This window comes from Drosophila albomicans, chromosome X, assembly GCF_009650485.2.
Source record: "Drosophila albomicans strain 15112-1751.03 chromosome X, ASM965048v2, whole genome shotgun sequence".
Classification (NCBI taxonomy): domain Eukaryota; kingdom Metazoa; phylum Arthropoda; class Insecta; order Diptera; family Drosophilidae; genus Drosophila; species Drosophila albomicans.
The window spans coordinates 17,179,873-17,200,456 of record NC_047627.2 but is presented as its reverse complement, the minus strand read 5'-3'; the positions used below and the strand labels follow the sequence as shown (position 1 = coordinate 17,200,456).

The following is a 20,584-nucleotide window of genomic DNA, read 5'->3' as shown; positions in this document are numbered from 1 at the left end:
TACATAAGCAGCTGCAATCTCATTCGAAGACTCGTAGATCGAGTGGCTAGATAGATATTTACGAGTTTTTGTTAGTTGCGAGTTGCGAGTTGTGTTAGTTTTTAGTTTGCTAGTTTGTTGATCTAACAAATGTTATTGTCGGATCGCGTCGCTAACTAAATTGCCAACTTTGGAAGCTGACGGTGCAAAGAAATTTTGCGACAATTAGACAGTGAAAGTGCCGAAATGGATCGTTGTAGTATTATTACCTTTTTTCCTCTGTCCGTCGTTGTTTTGTTTGTGTGCCAAGCCAGCAGCTAAACACACGTAGAGGCGAGAGCAAAAAAAAAACAAGTTAAAAATATACAGTCAAGTGTGCTCAACTGTGAGTTACCCATTCCGCATTTTCAATATAATTAAAGCAGTAGAGTATTATTATTAAAATATACCAAATGAATATACCAAAAAAATACTAAAATACACTGAAATTATATGTGGGATATCGATACAGGATTACATTCAAAATATACCATTGGAAAGAAAATATACCAGTTTGCCAAATATACTGAAATATACCAAAAGGTATGTTTGGTATATCGATATTAAGAATGAAGTATGGAGAATGAAAAATGGAGAAAATATACCATATTGTCAAAAAAATACTAAAGTACCGAAGACTATATTTGGTATATCCATACACTATTACATTCACAATGCTTCATAGAGTAGAATATACCATATTGTCAAAAAATACTAAAATACTGATGACTATATTTGGTATATCCATACACTATAACGTTCACCATATATCATAGAGTGGAAAATATACCGGATTAGCAAAAAAATACTAAAACACCGAGGACTATATTTTGCATATCCATACACTATTACATTCACTATGCTTCATAGAGTAGAATATACCATATTTTCAAAAAATACTAAAATACCGAAGGCTATATTTGGTATATCCATACACTATAATATTCACCATATATCATAGAGTGGAAAATATACCGGACTGACAAAAAATGCTAAAATACCGAAGACTATATCCATACATTATAACATTCATTATATGCCGTATAGTACAAAATATACCAGACTATGAAAGAAATTAAGACGAAGAGACGTCACGACGCTGATCAAGAATTTATATACTTTATGGGGTCAGACATGTCTCCTTCTACCTGTGACATAGATTTCCTGCAGGCCTAAAGTTATTATACCTTTCTACAATACTGGTAACGGGTATACAAATAAAAAAAACCCTAACTAAACATGAGTGGAAAGAAACTAAAACGGGGCAAAAATTAAATGACAGCCAGAGCAAGAGTAACAAACTGAAAATGTGTGTTAAAAAATAAGTTTTGTTATTATATTTACGATTATTATGTGGCAGTCACACAAACTGTGGGTACACAGTATACACATATAAAGGTATATATCTTTTTACCAACCTTTTTTTCTTTTACGACTGCTATCTTTCGGCGCAATAGTTAAGACAGTTACGAGCTGAGATATGGCCAGCAGTTAAGTAGAGTTAAGACAGGGCGAGCAAAGAAGAAGAATAATAAGATAAAGTGAAAAGTCAGTGTGGAAATGCGTGTACTTTACTTTGTTTGTTTTATGATGTGAGCAGTCATGGGTGGGCCAGCAACAAAATGCACTTGCAACTGCCGCAGCGACCTTGAAACGGGGGCAAAACTCACACACACACACAATGGGAAATGAGAGCAGCAGCAGCTGAAGACTGGAGAGGCACAAACACACACACACACACACCAAAGACAGTTAAAGCCAAGTCACGTTCAATGCTACGGTCAGCGCTTTGGCCTATATAAGCCAGAGCAGCAACAATCGCAGCAGCAGCAGCAGCAACAGCAACAACTCTGCGAGGCGACTCGTGGCTGAGGCGTGGAAACTTGAATGTTAATTGATTTTCAAGACACAAGACACCAACAACGAAAATTATTTGAAATGGTAACAAAAACGTGAACAGACTTTGTCTATGGCCTAGGCGCGCGACCTCGTTAACTGCAACAACAATCAACAGCAGCAACAACAGCAACAGCAACCACAACAGCAATAACAATAACTAACTGTGGAAATTTCTAAGTAGAAATTTATCATTCCACCCGCATGAGTTGGCTTTGTAAATAAGTAATATAAAATCTGCTAGCTAAGCACTGAGTTGCTTAAATGCACTTTACGTCTGTCTGTTCGTCTCCTAATGGGAATCTCAGTTGTTCTAAGAGCTGGTGACAATAAAATTGAATATCGAAAAGCCAGTTAGTCATGCGCTCGCTATTGGCTATAAATCAAACGATCTTAAATTATACGACAATCATAAATAAGTTGTGACTAATTAGCCAAAAAATTGAATAATGCATAATCGAAGCTATGGTTGGAGTTTCAGTATGAAAATATATATAATATGTATATTAAACTACATATATATAATAATATACAATATAAGAACTTGTCTTTATAATGACTAGACTTGAAGTATCTCGGATTCATTTACTCTATAAAAATAATTTTGTAGAAGAGCAAAACAGTGCGGTATTATTATTAAAATATACCAAATTAATATGCCACAAAAATACTAAAATGTACATAAAGGCTATATTTTAGTATATTGATATACTACTACAATAAAAATATATCAAACTGTGCAAAATATACCAGATTGTCAGTCAAAGCAGCAATACAAAAGTATTTTTAAATAACTTGGACAACTTTTATCCAATTGCAGATGTATAAATAATAAAAATTGATATTTGACAAAAAAAAATATATCTCTATGTAATAGTCATTCAGGAGTATCTTAAAGCTGATGCATTTGTAATAGCAAACTATGTATTTTAATCCAACTTAAATTTGAGTATATCGATGTCGATTAAGCAATATATAGTATATGAATTCTTTACTTATTTTCCAAGTGACATTCTGTTGAACATTTGAAAGAAGCAACTTCTGTTGATTACCTGTTCACATTTGGCATTAAGACAAACACCCACGAATCAAGTGAGTGTATTCATTGGTACAACAAAATGTATGCGCTTTGTTCTGGCCCACATTCATTTCGTGCTATTCACATTTTGTTTGTTTTGCCTTATTCATTTGACTCTTTTCGGTTTTTTTGTTTTGACTTTATTTTTAACTGCTGAATGACTTCAATTGTTGCTCAGCTGATAAACAATTGCGAATAAGGTAAACATGCAATCAACGAAATATTCTAACTACACTTGTTCGTATCGCTTGCTTCGTATTTGTCACGCCCAACCAACAATGGGTGAGGGCAAGAGGAAGCGGAAGGGGAAGGGGCGTGGTCGAACATTAGTCAGTCGTCCCGTCACTGACCTACAATTCACACAACGCTCTTTCTCTCTTTTCTTAGCAAATCGAACTTACAACAATGAACAAATTTACGAAAAAAATTAAATAAGTAATATTTTTTATTAATCACTTTTTTACGCTCTAACTACTAATTAGTTTTGTATTTTGTTAGTAACTTGAGAAAAAATTGAAGGGAAAATCTAGTTAATACAAATTGAATTGAACAGCCAATATTTTATTAGCTTTTAATTGGTTAGCAAAATTGAAGTATTTTCTAGTAAAGCATTTTTTTGAGTGTGTCTCAAAGCAAGCTAAACAAATTGAACAATATTTTATTAGTTGTAAATTATATGGCAAATTTAAAGTATTTTCTAGGGTGTGACATATAGCTCGGTATAAATTTGTAGCTTGCATAAATGTATATGTATGTATGTATATAGATAATAAATTTCGATTGCAATAAGCAATATACAAACATTTCAAAGTAAATATTTTCTGGTAATTTTTGCAAACAAATATTTTCCGAGTTGTGCATCATTAATTATTATACCTATAGGAAAGAGGGGTTTACTTCAGTATATTTGTGATATATTTTGGTATATTTTTTGAATATAGTTTTATTGAAAATAGGTAGAATTGACTATTTTTGCTCTACAGTTAAAGTACATTTCTTGAATATAGGTTTCATTGAATATGGTTATATTTAGTATTTTGTAATATGTTTTGGTATATTTATTGTATATGATCTCTGCGAAAATGTGTATATTTTAATATTTTACGGTATATTTTCTTTATATTTGTTGACTATGGCTTTTATTGAAGATGGATATATTTTAGTATTTTTCTGTTATATTTGCTGAATATCGTTTTATTGAAAATAGGATACAAAATGGGTAGCGAGTATCCCTCAGTCGGGCACACTCGACTGTAGTTTTCTTAGTTGTTTATTTCTACTTTTGATTTCAACATAAGTTATTAGTTTTGTGTTTCCTTTGTTTTTCAAAACTCTTGCAAAGTTTTTTTGGAAACCAAACCGAACGCAATGTGATGCATGTCTTGCGCAATTGTCTGATTTGATGAGTATTTCATCATCTCTAATCCCAAAATAAAAGCGCTAACCAGACGCACGCTGTAAACTTTTCCACAACTCAATTTTGTATTTATGGCCAGCATAATTTCCTGCTGTTGACCATTCGAAACGCTTTTAAGGCCTAATTGAACCAATTAAGAGCGACTTGATTATAGATTGTTGTTGTTGTTCTTAATTCTGCTCGACTTCGAGTTCGGCTTAATGGAAGTTCTCCTTGTGCCCAAGTCAGTTCGTTGAACTTTAAGCAACGATAACAACGATGACAAAAGCGATAACGATAGCGATAACAAGTGAGAAAATATGGCAATATCGATTCGCAAGCTGTTAACTCGTTTCACATGCAACGTAATTCCAAGTTCAAACATTTTCCACTGTACTTTAAGTGCCTTGGTATGCTTTTGCCCATTGTTCGAGCCAAAGTCATAGCCAGCTGTGGCCACTAGTTTCATTGAGCCGCAGTTAAAGGCACATTGAATACTCGCTGATGTGTTAAACACAATACAATTCAAACAATGTCGACCATACGGTCTAGCGAGGGAAGTTTGAAAGCTTAGGAAATTTCGAAATGAACTTAAAACTTGAGCATTAACGTATTTATTTCATTTACTAGTCAATAATGAATAAAATATTTTTATTGAGATGAACGAATAAAATAATGTATTATGTTACTTAAAATGTTTTTATATATAAATTGGAACTATACATGTATTTATGTTAATTTACTAGTTGAAAAATTTGTAACAATTTATATATAAATCTGAAATATGTTTGTGATGTTGCATTAATAGATTTATTTGAATTAAATACATAAAAATGTATTTATGGAAGTTCAACAATATGCTACCAATTATATATAAAACGGAAATATAAATATTTCTGATTATGCATTTATTTATTTAAAGATATTTACTAGTTAAATGAGCCTTTAATACAATTTATTCTTATTTTAATTATTGATATTAATTAAACAGCTGCAATTAAAATCTTGAATGCGAAATGAACTCTTTAACCGGTAATAGCTTAATTTATTAGTTGTAATCATCAGCTGTTTTTATAATTGCTTGGCTGATTGATTTGCATTTAATTGACATGCAGATTTTCTATTATATAATAAATATAAAGAGTATGAAACTTAAAAGTTCGATTACCAGCATAAAAAGCTTCAAACTCTTTTGAAAAACTAACTAGTAAGAAAGCTACATTCGAGTGTGCTCGACTCTGAAATACCTGCTAACCCTGTTGAATAAAATATACCGCAAAAATACTAAAATATACCGAAGGCCATGTTTGGTATATCGATAAAGTAGTACATTAGAAATATACTATATTCCATATTAGGTATATTGATGAACTGCTGCATTCGCAATATACCATAGAGGTGAAAATATACTAGATTGTCAGTCAAAGCAGCTGTGAGACACCTGTTACCCATGTTGAATAAAATATACAGAATAATATACCGCAAAAATACTGAAGTATACCGAAATAGAAATAATTATAAATATACTATATTCCATATTTGGTATATCGATGAAGTGCTACGCTCGAAATATACCATAGAGGTGAAAATATACTAGATTGTCAGTCAAAACAGCTAAGCCTCTAGTTGCTTAGAGATTTCTTAAGCAGCCCTCGCATATCCCGTATATTATTTACGGCTAATGACAGTGATTCTTTACATGTTTGCCGCGTCAGAGTTCGTCAATGGGTTTTGAGTTTTATTTTGTTGTTAATTTTGTTGTTGTTTTTCTGTTTCTGTTTTTGTTTTGTTTTTATAGTATTTCACAGGGCGTCAATTTGCGCAATACGAAGCTGAAGCTAACATACTACGTGTGCAATGCGAACCGAGTCGCGACGCGTCGAGAGCTGGCGATCGCACGACATTTGGCTTGAGTTGGCTTTATAGTTGAGTCGGTTGGCGCAATTGTTAGCAAACGTTAATTGCTGCTCGGTTGCAATTGAAACCCAGACAAGTGGCAAGTGGTTGAAATTTGTTTTGCTGTTTTTATGTGGATTCTGGTTAGACGTGTTCTACTACAAAAAACAAATTGAAAAACAACGTGTGTAGCAACTGCAACTTTCTTTGGGCCAATGTTGTTGTCATTTAAATAGCACACGCTGCGTATGCGCAATATGCTTAATACAACTCGTTGTCCGTTGTTGTTGTTGCGCCGAGTCATTAATTGTTTTGCGCCATGACTAGTAATAGTAATTTGTTGTTGTTAATTTGTTGTTCATTGTTAAGTTCATTGGTTTTATCTGCGCGCTAACTTTGCAATCGTCGTGAACAACATCGGTCATGGGTCTATATATAGAAAGCGTTTGCCGTGCAACGTAGTACATACATATGTACATGTGTTTTCTTTTCTATTGAATCATCCATCGTTGTGGACATTGACAACAAGACGCAACACCTAACACGGGTAGCCAACTTGTTGCCAACTTGTGCCGGAAGTTGGCAGATCCATACTAACTGTTGGGTTCGAAGACATTGGACAGACAAGTCTGGGGACATGTTCGCCTCACGTACTCAATAGAAAGTGGACATAACACAGAGTCAATCTCCCTTCCCCCTTGCACCTACCACAATTATTTGCCTTAAGTATTTGTTGATTTAACTGCTTTGTACCTTGCTTGTCTTATGTACCATAAAAATATAAATATTTGTATATATAGTAATATTTAGCAACTTGAATTCCCCCCGCGTTGCACTTCTCTCTGTCTCTGTCTCTATCTATCTGACTATCTCTTTCTTATATTATACAAAAAGCTAGCCAATGCGCGCTCGTATGGCGTGCTTAAAAGCTTACGTTGCTCAGCTCGCTATGCCAAAAGTAAATCGAAATCTGCCATCAATCTGAGCTCGCAATCGAAGCAAGAACAGAAGAAACAAAAACTGCAACAGCTCGAACAGCAACAACAACAAGTCGAGCAGCAAGCACAACAACAAGAGGAAGCGCTTTATGCAAATGTTGAGGAAGTTCTGCAGCAAACGGAAATTGAGGAAGATGCTCTAATGGGTAATGCGCAGGTAAGCAGGTTGCAGCCGAACATCTCCCAGTCGCCTTCATACGTGTTCTCTCCATCTCTCTCTCTCTCGCTCCATACGTTGCCATCCAACCAACCAATCAACCAATCAACCAACCAACCAACCAACCAAATAAACAAACCAACCAACAACTACATACTTGTTTTACTACTACATCGCCTACTCGAACATTTTCGCTCGTTTCGCGTCAATTAATGGAAATTAATTTTATTATGTGTTACCCTCTCTCCCTCCAAGCATCGACATTCCCCACCACCCCCCACCACCATGCATTTGCATCGTTCTCAGTGTTATGTTGTTGTGTGACTGTGTTAAACTCGTTTACCACTCGCCCATTTAGCAACTAAGTGCAACTTTACTCGTATTTTATAAGCAATAAGCAATATCAACTCGCCTCAGTTGGTAACAGTGGTTATAACTTATTTCTATGACTTATGACTTTCAGCTCAGCTCACGATTTTTGTTTATACCCTTTTTGCATTTGCTGCTTGCTCTATGCAAATAAATACATACATATTTCGCAAGGTCTTTTGATCGCTTTGCGGCAATCAAGCGTATACTTAATTGATCTGTCTGCGCAGGTGCTAAAACTTGTCGCTTGCTTGCTGCTTGCAAGCTTTTCTCATTTCATTGCCCCCATAAATATGCAACACAAACTGTGCGTCGCAAAAGCTGCTGACAGATGGCGCCAGTGTTGCACGTTTAAATTACGCGCCTCGCTTAATTCATGAGCTGACAATGTAATTACTATAATACAGTTAACTATGTATGTAGATTTATATAATTATATGTTTAATTATAAAATAAGAAATAATCATAATATAATATAGAATATAAACGTTAGCAGAATGTTTGTTAACCAACGAAATTGAATCGAAGAAAATTGAAAATTAATATTTTGGTTTACCTAAAACTTTAATAATTTGTTAATTCTTTTGAATCTACTTCCAACATTTCTGAAGCAACCAAATTAAAATGAATAATTGGAAAATATAACAGTCAATATTAATATTTGTAGTTTGATTTTAAATTTTTTAATCATATGTTCAAAATGTTTAAATTTTAATTACCACAAATTATTGTGTTTCTTGATCAAATCAAATCAAATTAAAACAAAATAATTTAAATGATGAAAACTGAAAATGAATATGTGTTACTAAGTTAATATTTATGTTTTATGTTCAATCAAATTTAATATGTGTTCCTAAGTTAATATTTATGTTTCATTTTAGTAATGTACTTCCAAAATTTTAATAATAATGTAACAGTTTCAATTCTTATATTCAATTAAGTTCTTAATTAATGTAGTTTATGTCAATCACAAACCCATTCAACTTCAGTCACAGCCTTTAGATACCATGTAAACATTTATTCTCTCATGGTATACGGAATTGGTGTTGGTTTTATTTTATTTGGTTCTCCATTAACTCATCTGCCAAGTACTTAGATCCCTCAGCTAACGATTACTAATACATAATTTCTGTATGTTTGCAGGTAAGCGACAAAAGAAATGATCATTTCCCTTTGACTATGTAAGCGAGAGACCAAACAAATGTGACCAAGTAAGTTTTGCATAATCTTATCGTAACTCAAATCCTGATGCACAACAAATTTACCACATAAATGTCAAATCGAAATTCTCGAGTTGAACGAAAAACGAAAAGAACGAAGAAAAAACGAGTCGATCAACGGCTTTTTAAGCATTATTGTCACATCGCTCTACGGTTTTTATGGAGATGAAGTCGCGACAGACTTGTGCAAGAACTTTGCGAATCTCGGTCAAGCAACAAGTGCAGCAGTCACTATCGCTGCCGCTGTCGGCGTCGCTGCCGGCGTCGCAGTCAACATTGAAGTCATGTGAACTGCATCGCATCGCGTCAGTGATAATCACGCTCTCAATGCTAATGCAAATACGTATTCACATGTAGTGTAAATGCAACTAAGACTCCAACTCCAACTCCATCTCCAACTTCGACTGCAAGTGCAAAGCTGCATAAATTTGCAACAGTTATGCAACTGCAACTGACATTGCCCATAATACCGGTACTTCTAAACTGCGGCAGCGTCACCGACGGCGACTGCGACTGCGAGTGCGGCAGAGGCAGCAGCAGCACGTGCATTTAGCTGGTTAAATTATTGAAGCAGACAGCGCACAGTGGTACAAGATCATATTTCTTTGCATTATTTATTTATCAACGTGCAAAACGAGCTCAGCTATTTTTCATCTTACTTTCTATTATTTACTTATTTCTGTATTTATTCTTTGCTTGAAACTCAATAGTACAAAGTGTAGCTTAAGCAAAAGTGACCTTCAGGCCAGTTATTGCAAATATGTGACCGCAAAACCAATTTTAAAATTAACAAATAAAAAAACAACAAAACAAACAAACCACTCTGTAGATGACTCAAAATGCAAATCAGAAGTAGAATTTCTGAGGGCATTTTTCGTAATTAATATAAAATAAAATACGTAGATTAGTTGTAACTAGCTAAGCGATTTGTATCTATTAAAAATCTATGAAATTGAAATAGTAACAAAATATGTTAGAAAGCTACAATCGAGTGTGCTCGACTGTGAGATACCCATTTTGAATAAAAGCAAAGCAGTGCGGTATTATTTATACAATATACCTAGTTAATATACTGCAAAAATACTAAAATATACCGAAGGCTTTATTTGATATATTCTATTATCTATCTATCTAGTACTCTAATTGAAATATACCACAGAGTGAAAAATATACCAAATCGATATAGTACTACATTTGAAATATACCATAGATTGCAAAATATACCATATTGATTTAATACTACATCTGAAATATACCATAGAGTGCAAAATATACCAAATTGATTTAATACTACATATGAAATATACCATAGATTGCAAAATATACCAAATTGATTTAATACTACATCTGAAATATACCATAGAGTGCAAAATATACCAAATTGTCAGCCAAAGCAACTATGACACGTACTAAGTAGGCGTTTTTCTCCATACAAAAGTATATAATATTATATTTTTAATAACTTGTTCAATTTTTATTTGATCGAAACTTAATTCTTAGGAATCATAAAAACGGTGGTTATAATTCTGTGTACAAAAAAATTATGACTTTAGTTTCAAAATTAGATGCTCCCAGCGTTTGATTCAAACGTTTAAGAAGATGAAAATATTTGTGTATAAAAAGTTAGAAAATATGCTTAATTCGAGTTCTATTTGTCGCTCATATTGCCAAGTTAATAAGGCAGTATTTAAATGTAAATCGCGACCCCACTGTGCGGCGATGTCAAACGGTACAGTGGTGCAGCAGCCCAATCAGCAAGTACCGCTTTGCATGCTGCGACGACAGCTGCTGCTGCTGCTGCTGCTGTTGGTGTACCGTAATACTGCCGTCTCGTCCAAATATTTGGCCTACGCGTTGTCGTGAACAACAACAACAAGAACTAAGTATGCAGCATCACAGCACAGCACAACACAGCACAGCAGGTGTAGCAGACAGCATCAGCGATAGCAGCTAGCGATAGCAGCTCTCCTCTGCCGCGTTGCGTCGACGCAGCGTCGCGTCGCGTTGCGTCTTCGACCCACAGCGAGCATCGATGCTGCAATAGCCGGCAACTCAGCATCGCGATATCTGAGCATGTTGCGCTTGCGCTTGCGCTTCGTTGTTAACTCTCCTACAACTCTCCTGTTCGGTTCTGTTCTGTGTCTAGTCTGGGCACTCAAATTCATTGCGTATACCCGCACCAAGCAGAGACTGCGTAGGGTATGCACTGCGAGTGTTGCTGGCAAATAATTGTACAAGTAACGAAACAATTTCACTTAGAAAAAAAAATATAAGTAGAATCCATTTAGTTGGGAAATCCGAAAAATTTTAAATATTTATCAAGTCTTGTTTTTTAGAATGATTATCATGATTATTTTATTAAAATAACGAACACAATTCATAATTTTAATGAGATGAGACAGAGCAACTAAGAGCTTCAGGCTATTTTTAGAATTCCATGTTGTTTATTTTTCATAAGTTTTTTTCAATAAACTATACAACTTGTTAAAAAATTAGTTGTTTGCTTGTGATATTCTTGTGCTATAAACTTATAAAGATTTCTAAAAATATTCAAATAACAAACAGTAAACTTCTTGAAATGTTTTAGATAAGTTTCTAAATCAATAATTAATGATCCCTTAATTATCCACTTTACATGTTTAGTGAATTTTCGTATATACTACAAGTATTAAATCAGTAGTATATTCTTGATAAAAATGTTATTCACGTTGTAAATTTAACTTACAAAATACTTAATCAAAGAAACGTTTTTAGGAACAGTTCCTAATTAAGAATAAAAAAATTAAACTAAGAATGCAAATAAATCGATATAAAAATACAATTCTTACGGTATGATTAGGCATGATAAAAAATCTCTCTTAAATAGATTTATAAAAATTCATAGCTTAGAAAAAGAGTAATAAAAAAGAGTAATTAAACAATACAACAAATCTTTAATTGATATAAAAATCAAATCTCCACGCGATGATAACGCATTATAAAGAATCTGTATTTTAGCTACACATAAAAATCTGAAATAAATTTAGATAACATTCGATATAGAAAAAGAGTTCTTAAGGTATTTCATCAGCATGCTCGCAGGTCTGGGTATTTTTATAGTCGAGCAGCTTGGTTTAATGACATTCTCATTGGTTCTGCTGTTGCGGCGTCGCAACGCGTCGACTGCGCCGTCGGCGTCGACTGAGGCAGCGACTGTCGCATCGGCTGCTGCTCAATTGGCGCTGCTGGCTGCGCTTAGTCTGCCGCAGTGCGTCGTTGACGTCGCCTCGACGTATTAGCTGAATTTATTCTGTTTTCTGTTTCATTTTTTGTTTTTGTTTTCGGTTTTTGTGGTATAATCTGTTCTAAATTTAGTCGGGAGTCGGGAGTCGAGCATCGGATTCGCCGCGAGTTTCGCTCGCCTCCAACGTCGTCGTCACCGTCGTCGTCGTTGTCGTCGTCAACGTAAAAAAATATATACAACAAAAATATTGTGTTCATTTAATTAAAATATAATTTATTTTCGGTAATTTGCTTTTACATAACGCACACACGCAAATTAATGTTCAAAGTGGGCGCGTGAGGCGTGCTAAACTATATAATTATTTTTTTCTTCGTTTTTTTATTGTTTTTTGATCATTTTTGTCTGTGTCGAATGTGTGAAAAATGTGGAAATGAAAGCAAGAAATATATAGTACAATATATAAACAACAACAAATAATCATCAAGAATTATACAGTGTGATCTAGATGTTTGATTGATTCAATTTGAATTGAATTGAAGCGATAAGAATTTCAATTTCAATTTCAACTTTTTGTGTGAAACAGCTTTAGGAATTTCTGGAATTTCATATATACTATAAATATATGTTTTTTTTTTTGGTTTTTGTGTCTTTTATCAAATTGCATTCGATTGCACTTGTTGATGCGTCAAAGCATAAATGCCGCTCTTATCTCAGTACTTTTTTAGAAGAAGAGGAGGAGGAGGAGGAGGCGACCTTCAAACACTTTTCTTCATTTTCCATGGCATCATCATCGCACAACATGTGTCAAAATCAAACTTGAGCTTGAGATGTCATCAGCCGAACGCATTTGATGGTCGCGCTTGCATGACAAATTACAAGATACACACTATATGTATCTGGCAGATACAAAAATATATCTTTTACCTACATATATATGTATATATATGCAACAAGATGCGCTGCTGCAGTTTTTGTGTAGTTTTTCCAAATGAGAATATCTAAACAAGATTTTCGGCCTTTGCGTTTTTGTTGAAATTGTGCCAATTATTTTGTTTCGCTTCTTTCGGCTAAAATAGAACACAATACAAGCGACGAACTGTATACGATATTTAAGTTGGATATTATGTGATCATTTTATTGTTATAGCTAACCTTTTATTTTGATTACTTTCGACCCCATTAAGAAAGCGAGCCCTTGAGGTTTTTGTCGAGCCTCTATTGGGTTTTGTTTTTTGTTGTTGTTGACCGTTAGTTGATTCTTTTCGAAGACGAACCATTGTTAATTAGCCAGTTCTTTTTTTTTTTTTTGTCTACGACAGCATTGACAACGACATAAATCCAGTCGAGTTCTCAATCGGCAAAAGACACAAGAAACAAAAAGCATAGAAAAACTCGCAACATTCCAATGGGTCAACAAAGCATAAGCCGAGTGCCGAATGTGTTGAATGTTGAATGTTGAATATTGAATGTCGCATTCGAATATAAATAAACTGCATTGCAAGATAGAGAGAGAGTGAGAAAGGGATTCTATTTTATTCTCCACTCTCCTTGTGCAGCGACCTTTATGGACAGCAACCAGCTTATGCGAGGCATGCATCGCTGGCATTTGCTGACTGCTATGCGCACTTGTACAGCTTGGCGACAAACACGCACAGAGAGAGTGAGAGAGAGAGATGTCATTGACTTTTGCCCGCGGGGGCAGTATTTAAACTTTACAATTTATTGAACCCCAAAGACCCCTGAAAGTCGCGCTCTTATTTTTGCAGCTGGCTGGAGGTTAATTATGTTAAATGGTGAATGCTTTATGCACTTTGTTGTAAACCAATCTCCACACGCATTCTCTGTCGCTCTCTTGGGGAATTCGTTTTGTCGATCAATGGGAATTCGCTTGGTCACATTTCCGTAACGGAAAACCTTTTCTCTTCCCCCCTTTGAGCATGTGATACTAAGTAAATATAGCTCTAAATATCAACATTCGCTCACTCGCTTCACTCTCAGCTTAGCCTCAGGTATTTTATGTGTCGCCAGGTGCAAAAATTACAGTTTGAGATAAAGATAAAGTGGCAAACGTTCTCGCCATCTCTCTTATCAGCTGATTACATAAATGTTATCTCTGGTCCATGCATACATATATAGATAGTACTTATATGACACTATATATGGTATATATATATTACATTACTTATATCATGCCAAGACCCCAACGAACTCAGTTCACAAGTGCAATATCAAACCGGTTTTCTATAGCAAATTCATTCAGCAAGTTCCAGTTCGAATACCTAGAAGTATTAACGATGTGTATTTCTCTCAATTGCTGAAATTAATATGCGACTATATCTAGTATAAGTAGAGCTTCTCTTATTTCGCATATTCACTGTCGAAAACGTGACGTTCCCGCTCTAAAGAAAAAACCAAATTGTTATTAGATATTTAGAAGTAAAAACAAAAACAACCAAGAAATCAACAGTTATTATGACTGCAATAGACCCTTTACTTTGAAATCTTTCGCAACTTTTAATTAAAATTGTATTGATGATGATTTGCAATATTCATATTAACATATTTTATAGTATAATCAGAGCTTTCACTATTTCGATCAACTTATTAGACGCATTTTTAATTGAAAGTAAAGGGTCTTTAAAACAAAATTCTACATTATGGCAAAAAGCTTGTTCATCACTCTCGACTCCAGCAGTAAGCGTATAAACGTAAATTAGGAATACAAAAATCCAACAGTTAAATGCCTCATTAAGGGAATTTTTTTCTCCTCCCCGCCCCTTGATTCGTTGCGACCTTTTGCATTTGGCGCAACATTTCGAGATAAGTTGCGAAAATATTTGTTTAAGTGAAACAGAAAGCGACGCAAAGCGAATACTCGAACAAGTTTTGTATACTTAGGACACAGCTGAATAATCAGACAGTCAGTCAGTTAGTCAGTCAGTCAGTCAGTAAGTTTGACTATATAATTTGTTGATCGGCTATTTTTACGCGTTTCACAACAAATTCAAATCCAAAAAAAATTTGATAACATTTTGTATAATGAATGAATCTCTGCTGAAATTTTTGCTGGCAATTTGTTTAGACTTCACTCGACACTAAATGAGATAAACGCACCTCATAAACAACAACAGCCTAAGGCAGTGGCAAAAAAAAAAAAAAAAAAAAAAATGAAACAAAAATGTAACGACTAAATGGCACATAAAGTTGGGAGATGAACGAGAGAAGTACGAGAGCTCTGTGAACCAGATAAACAACCAAACCGATCCGAACAGAACAGAACAGAACAGAGCTGAAAAGTATAGAACAGAACGTGAGCGTGTTGTCTGATTGTCATTATATAATTGTGACGTTGAAAGTGTAGTTAAATCATTTGTTTAGTTCGTTTCCACATGCACAATCTCGTATATAGATTTAGTTTCATATTTTCCATTAGCTTTGGTCTAGAATTTCATCCAGTTTCATACGAATCGCCATCAATACATCGTGTTTCAGGTGTTTAGGGAGTCGCCTTATTTATTTATTTATTTATTTATGGCAATTGTGGCAACAACATTAACATAATTCTGGAGGAGACTCTGGCATGCAGATGCTTTAACTTAAATAATAGCTGATTATTACATACTTAAGAACAACAGAAATATCGAAATGAATGTTCTACGAAACTGGGGCGCCCTCTTGCTTTTTTTTTTTTATTTTGTGTGTTCGTAATGAAGAAATTCCCGAAATAAACTCATCCGAGGGGAGAATTCAGATCTGGGGAACATTCATTTAGCACTTTAGATTGCATAATGCCATCCACTTATCGAGGCGCTTCTCGAACTTTTTCCCCAGTTGTCTAATCTAACAGGTAGATAAATCTTTGCCAAAATGATGCACACTCAAAAGTACGATGAGTGGCAAACTACAACGAGTATTTAATGGCTTGCAACTACTTTATATAATTGCTGGAGTATTTTAGACAGTTTACGATCAACTAAATATTGTAACTTTCAATTTCGATTCAGAGCAAGAGTAAATGACGAGTGTAATTAACTGAATGTATTATGGGATTTTCATAGCAAGTGAAACACAATTTTTTCAGTAGTTTATTTGAAATTTTGTTTTTGTAATTTACATACAAGATATACAATATATTTTTTCATTTTTTTGTTTTGCATTTTTAGACAAATTGTATTTATATTTTTATTTATTTTGCATGTTTTGCAAACTTTTCCATCTATTATAATAGGAAAATTTTAATGGTTATAAAATTGAATACAAATTAATTGTTTCTCTATTATGAAAGAAGAATACTTTTAAATGATAGCATTAAAAAAAATAATTACGCATTTTCAAACAAAACTCGATACTTTTTATTTATTTCCTTTAAACATTAAATCTATTTATTTTTTTAAGATGCCCTATTCAGTTGATAAACATTTGGAAAACTTAACTTAACTAATTTAATCATTTTGTTCATGAAAAGTTTATTTTATCACTACAAACTTAAAATACCTTATTTTATATATTCATCTATTCATCATTAGACTTTAGTATAATTTAGAAAACCAATCTAACTGTTGGGAATAGCTTTTTTAGTAATTATTATGTTATTTTTTTGTCTTTTGCTTTTAAACGAAATTGAATGTTCATAACTTCAACAAATTGTTTTAGCCAACAGCAATGCTTATATGTTAATTATGCAATTTTAACAGCTGTTAAAATGCTGTTAACTGTTAACTAACATGAGGGGAAGCCAACTGTAGCCAAAGCTCATTACATTGTTATGCCTTAAGTGCGTCGCTCTATTAACTAACAGCCAGAGCTATAAACTTGATCGGTGCAGGCTATGAAATATGATAGTGATAATGATGATGATGATGATGAAGTTGGTGATGACCTTGGCATTGGCATTGGCCATTACTGCAATTGCCTCTGCTCGCTGCCCTTTTTCGCTTATTTATTAATCATAAATTGCCATAATGGGAGAGAAAAGGATGCCGCTTATACGCAGCCACGAACAATCCGCGAATCAACTGCAAAAGGATTTTCAATGTTCAATTGTCGGTTGTGTTTTGCTTTGCTTTGCTTTGGTTTTCTGTGCGATTGCAATTCTCAGCTATTTATAGCTGCATTGCAGCAGCCAGAGGCAGCTTCTTTGATTGTTTTCATATGCTGCTTGGATATTGTTATTGTTGTTTTTATCCGTCGGTCTGTAATTTATGTTATTTGACTTTTAAACCTCAGCTCCCATAATTGCAGGTTTCCACTCACAGTGCGCCCTTTGCAATTAGCCTCCGACGTCGACGTCGACGTCGAAGTACTTGGCTCTGCCTTCTTGGCAGGTTCATCAGAGTTATCTCAAGTGAGCCGGTCTTTTTATTCGCTTTGTTTTTTTTTTGTTGTTGTAAAGGCTTAAGCCATGTTGGGTTTTAGGAGCGTTTCATTAGCTCGAATTGTTTTGCTGCCTTGTCACACTCATGTCGAGTTCAAGTTGCACTCCATTAGTTTGTGCTACGTGACATAACAAGGCTTTCGATGTTGCGCTGTTTACCCTCCACAACAAGAACAACAACAACAACAACAACAAAATCCACATCAACATCACCATCCACTTCCTCTTCCTCTTCTTGTTATGCTTGGCGCAAATCGCAAATGTAATTAAAATGGTTTTACTTACTACGGTTTCGCTTGCCTGGCATTAGAATGGAGAATGCAAAACTGCGTAAACTGTTACGAGCAAAAGCGCAGTTAATAAACACCGACGACGACAATCGGCAGCCGAACCCAAACACGAACCCGAAGCCGAACCCAGTGAGAACAACAGCAACAAAAACTACGAGTGTAGAAAGATAGGCTTGTATAACAACAACAGCAACAACAACAACAACAACTCGAGCTTAATCATACAGCAGCTTTTGCTGGAGTGTTTCTGTTTTACCTCTCTCATACACACATTTCCAATTGGAAGTTTCGTTTGTATGCATTTGAATACATACATATTTATGTATGTATATAGAAACACACATATTTTTGCATACACAGTGTCAAAATAATTGATTCAAGATTCTTGTTGCTGCATTACTCAGCTTTTTCTTAGGCTTATCGAAAACGCTAACCAAATTAAAACTGTACATAAATACATTATTCAATTTATGGGTTTTGCAACTTTAATTATAGTTTTCACTTTGGCGCAAGTTCGAATTTCTCTTCGCAAACAAAGTTTGAACAAACTCTCAAAAATGAAAACCACAATTTGTGAGTTTATTTATATCTACATATGTATGTAGATATGTAGATAAATTGAAATTCGAAAAGTATTCTTTATTTATATAAATAAAAGATTTCGCAACTTTTCTCTCAGTGCATTCCTATGTACATATATAAATTGAGAAAGTTAGCGAACCATTTGAGGGCGTATACACCCCGTAACGCTCGTCACGATAACTGCGAATTAACTCATGCAAACTAAAATTCATATGCTGCTGATACTTATTTACATGTAACAAATACTTGTTCATCTCCACATATGCTGTTTAAATGTGCATAATTACATTTTTTCTGCAATTTATTGTGCAATAGCTGACTATGAAATGCGATCGTGTTTTGCAAAATAAATAGATCGAGACCTTAATTAGTTGTTTTCATTAGTTTATTTAACTTCATTTAAAGTTGAATAAACTTGCCTTGATATGCTTTCGTATTTTGCTAAGCATATGTTTTCTTAATTGCAAAGGCAGAAACTAAAAGATCAGAAATGTTTATCATTTCTATAATTATCAGTAAATGATTGAACATATTGAAAAACAGATTTCTGATTTCGACAGCATCTATTCTTTAAGATCATTTCGAAATGATGTTAATAGGCATATTTTTAGTTAAAAAACATTCTATTCAAAAGTTATGATCGAACTTAATCGACAGCTTGCAATGACCACTGTATCTTGTATATAATATACTCAACTGTATGATATGCCCATAGTTGCTTTATGTTTACTATATACAATGTGAAGACATAAAACAGAGACAAACAGACGTCCCAACGTTGAGGGCGGGCAGTTCTGCTGGTTGCTGTCAATTTGATGCCAACGCGGCGATTCTTGGGCACAACAAACGCACTGCTTTGTTTAGCTGCGTTCTACCTTAGCCCATGTTTTATTTTTCACTCTCCCCATTTCTTATTTTCCCCTTTCATTGTTGTCATATCTTGTACATACCCTGTGTTAAAAAACAGTGCGTAAGCAGCGCGTAATAAACAAGTATTCTTGATCTGCATCAACATTTGCTGTAGCAACATTGTTTAACTCATTTTTGTTACTCTATTAGTTGTTTTAAGTTTAATTAATAAAGAAATTAATTAATAAATTTACACTGAATTTTCGGTCAGTAATTAAATTAATTTTTTTTAAATCTTATCTTATAAGAAACTACAAAATTAAAATATATTTCGTATAGGGTATAACGTAATCGATCATCCATTGATTAGTATCAATGTGTGTTCTTAATGTGCTCTTTACTCATGTCGCCGGCTGTCGCTCGTCGCGCTGCCTTCGTCACTGTGACTCAATAAACAGACCGTTTTGTAATCTTTACCTGCACCGAATGTGGAGCAAAAGTACATTGATTGGTGTGACGCGACGGTGGCGGGGGTCCCTCTGATCGGGGGGTCGCTCTCTCACTCTCGCTCTTTTTGTTCATGCCTAAGCCTCACAGGGGTCAAACAATACGACACTTGTTTAGCGAGCGAACGAATAAGCGGAGGCAAAGAGAGCGAGTGCAAGCAGGTCGCGTTTGTCCCTTTCACTCTCTCTCTTTCATTCTTTCATTCTCCCCATCTTTTTGACTGCAGGTGATTCTTTTGTGTTCGCTTTGCCTTTTTCCCCTTTTACAATTTTTAAGTAAAAGTATATGTGTGTGTGTTGGTGAGTGTACGTGTACGAGTGTGTTTGTATGTGCACATATTTACATTATCAGTTTGCGTTTGTAGGTGAACGTCGGCCTAACGTTTTATGTTGTTTTTGTTTTTATGCTGCAAAGCTATAGAGTATTAAAGAGCATATTGATCTAAAACAAGATATTTTTCAAAGTAAATTTATTTATTTAAATAAATTGTTACTTCGATTTAGCGTAATTTGTTTAGCTGTTAAGTTTGTATTAGTTGTAAAATGAAAAAAAAGCAATACTCGGCATTTATTCGTTCGTTGACAAATTCTAGTTGGAATGTTAGTGTATTCAGTCGTCGGGTGTCATATTTATAATGGTAGCAACCTTCTCCTTTGTGTGTGTTGGTTTATGCTTCTGCTTTGGCTTCCTTCTGCCTCGCCTCTTAGTCGCTTCTTCGCTACATATCTTCTA

General features: G+C 34.5%; 1 protein-coding gene across 4 annotated transcripts in view; it reads left to right on the top strand.

Annotated features, from left to right (window-relative positions):
* The window catches only part of LOC117565745 (nostrin), a 32,643-nt gene that overhangs the window by 6,527 nt on the left and 5,532 nt on the right, over positions 1 to 20,584 (top strand). For 2 of the 4 annotated variants that reach the window (XM_034245023.2, XM_034245012.2), the window contains one exon: positions 7,179 to 7,439. The exons of 1 other annotated variant lie outside the window; for it this stretch is intronic. In XM_034245023.2, the coding sequence (XP_034100914.1) occupies positions 7,179 to 7,439 (261 nt within the window). Of the gene's footprint in view, positions 1 to 7,178; positions 7,440 to 12,516; positions 12,534 to 20,584 lie in introns of those variants that run through there. One more of the 4 variants, XM_034244996.2, reaches the window with a different exon arrangement.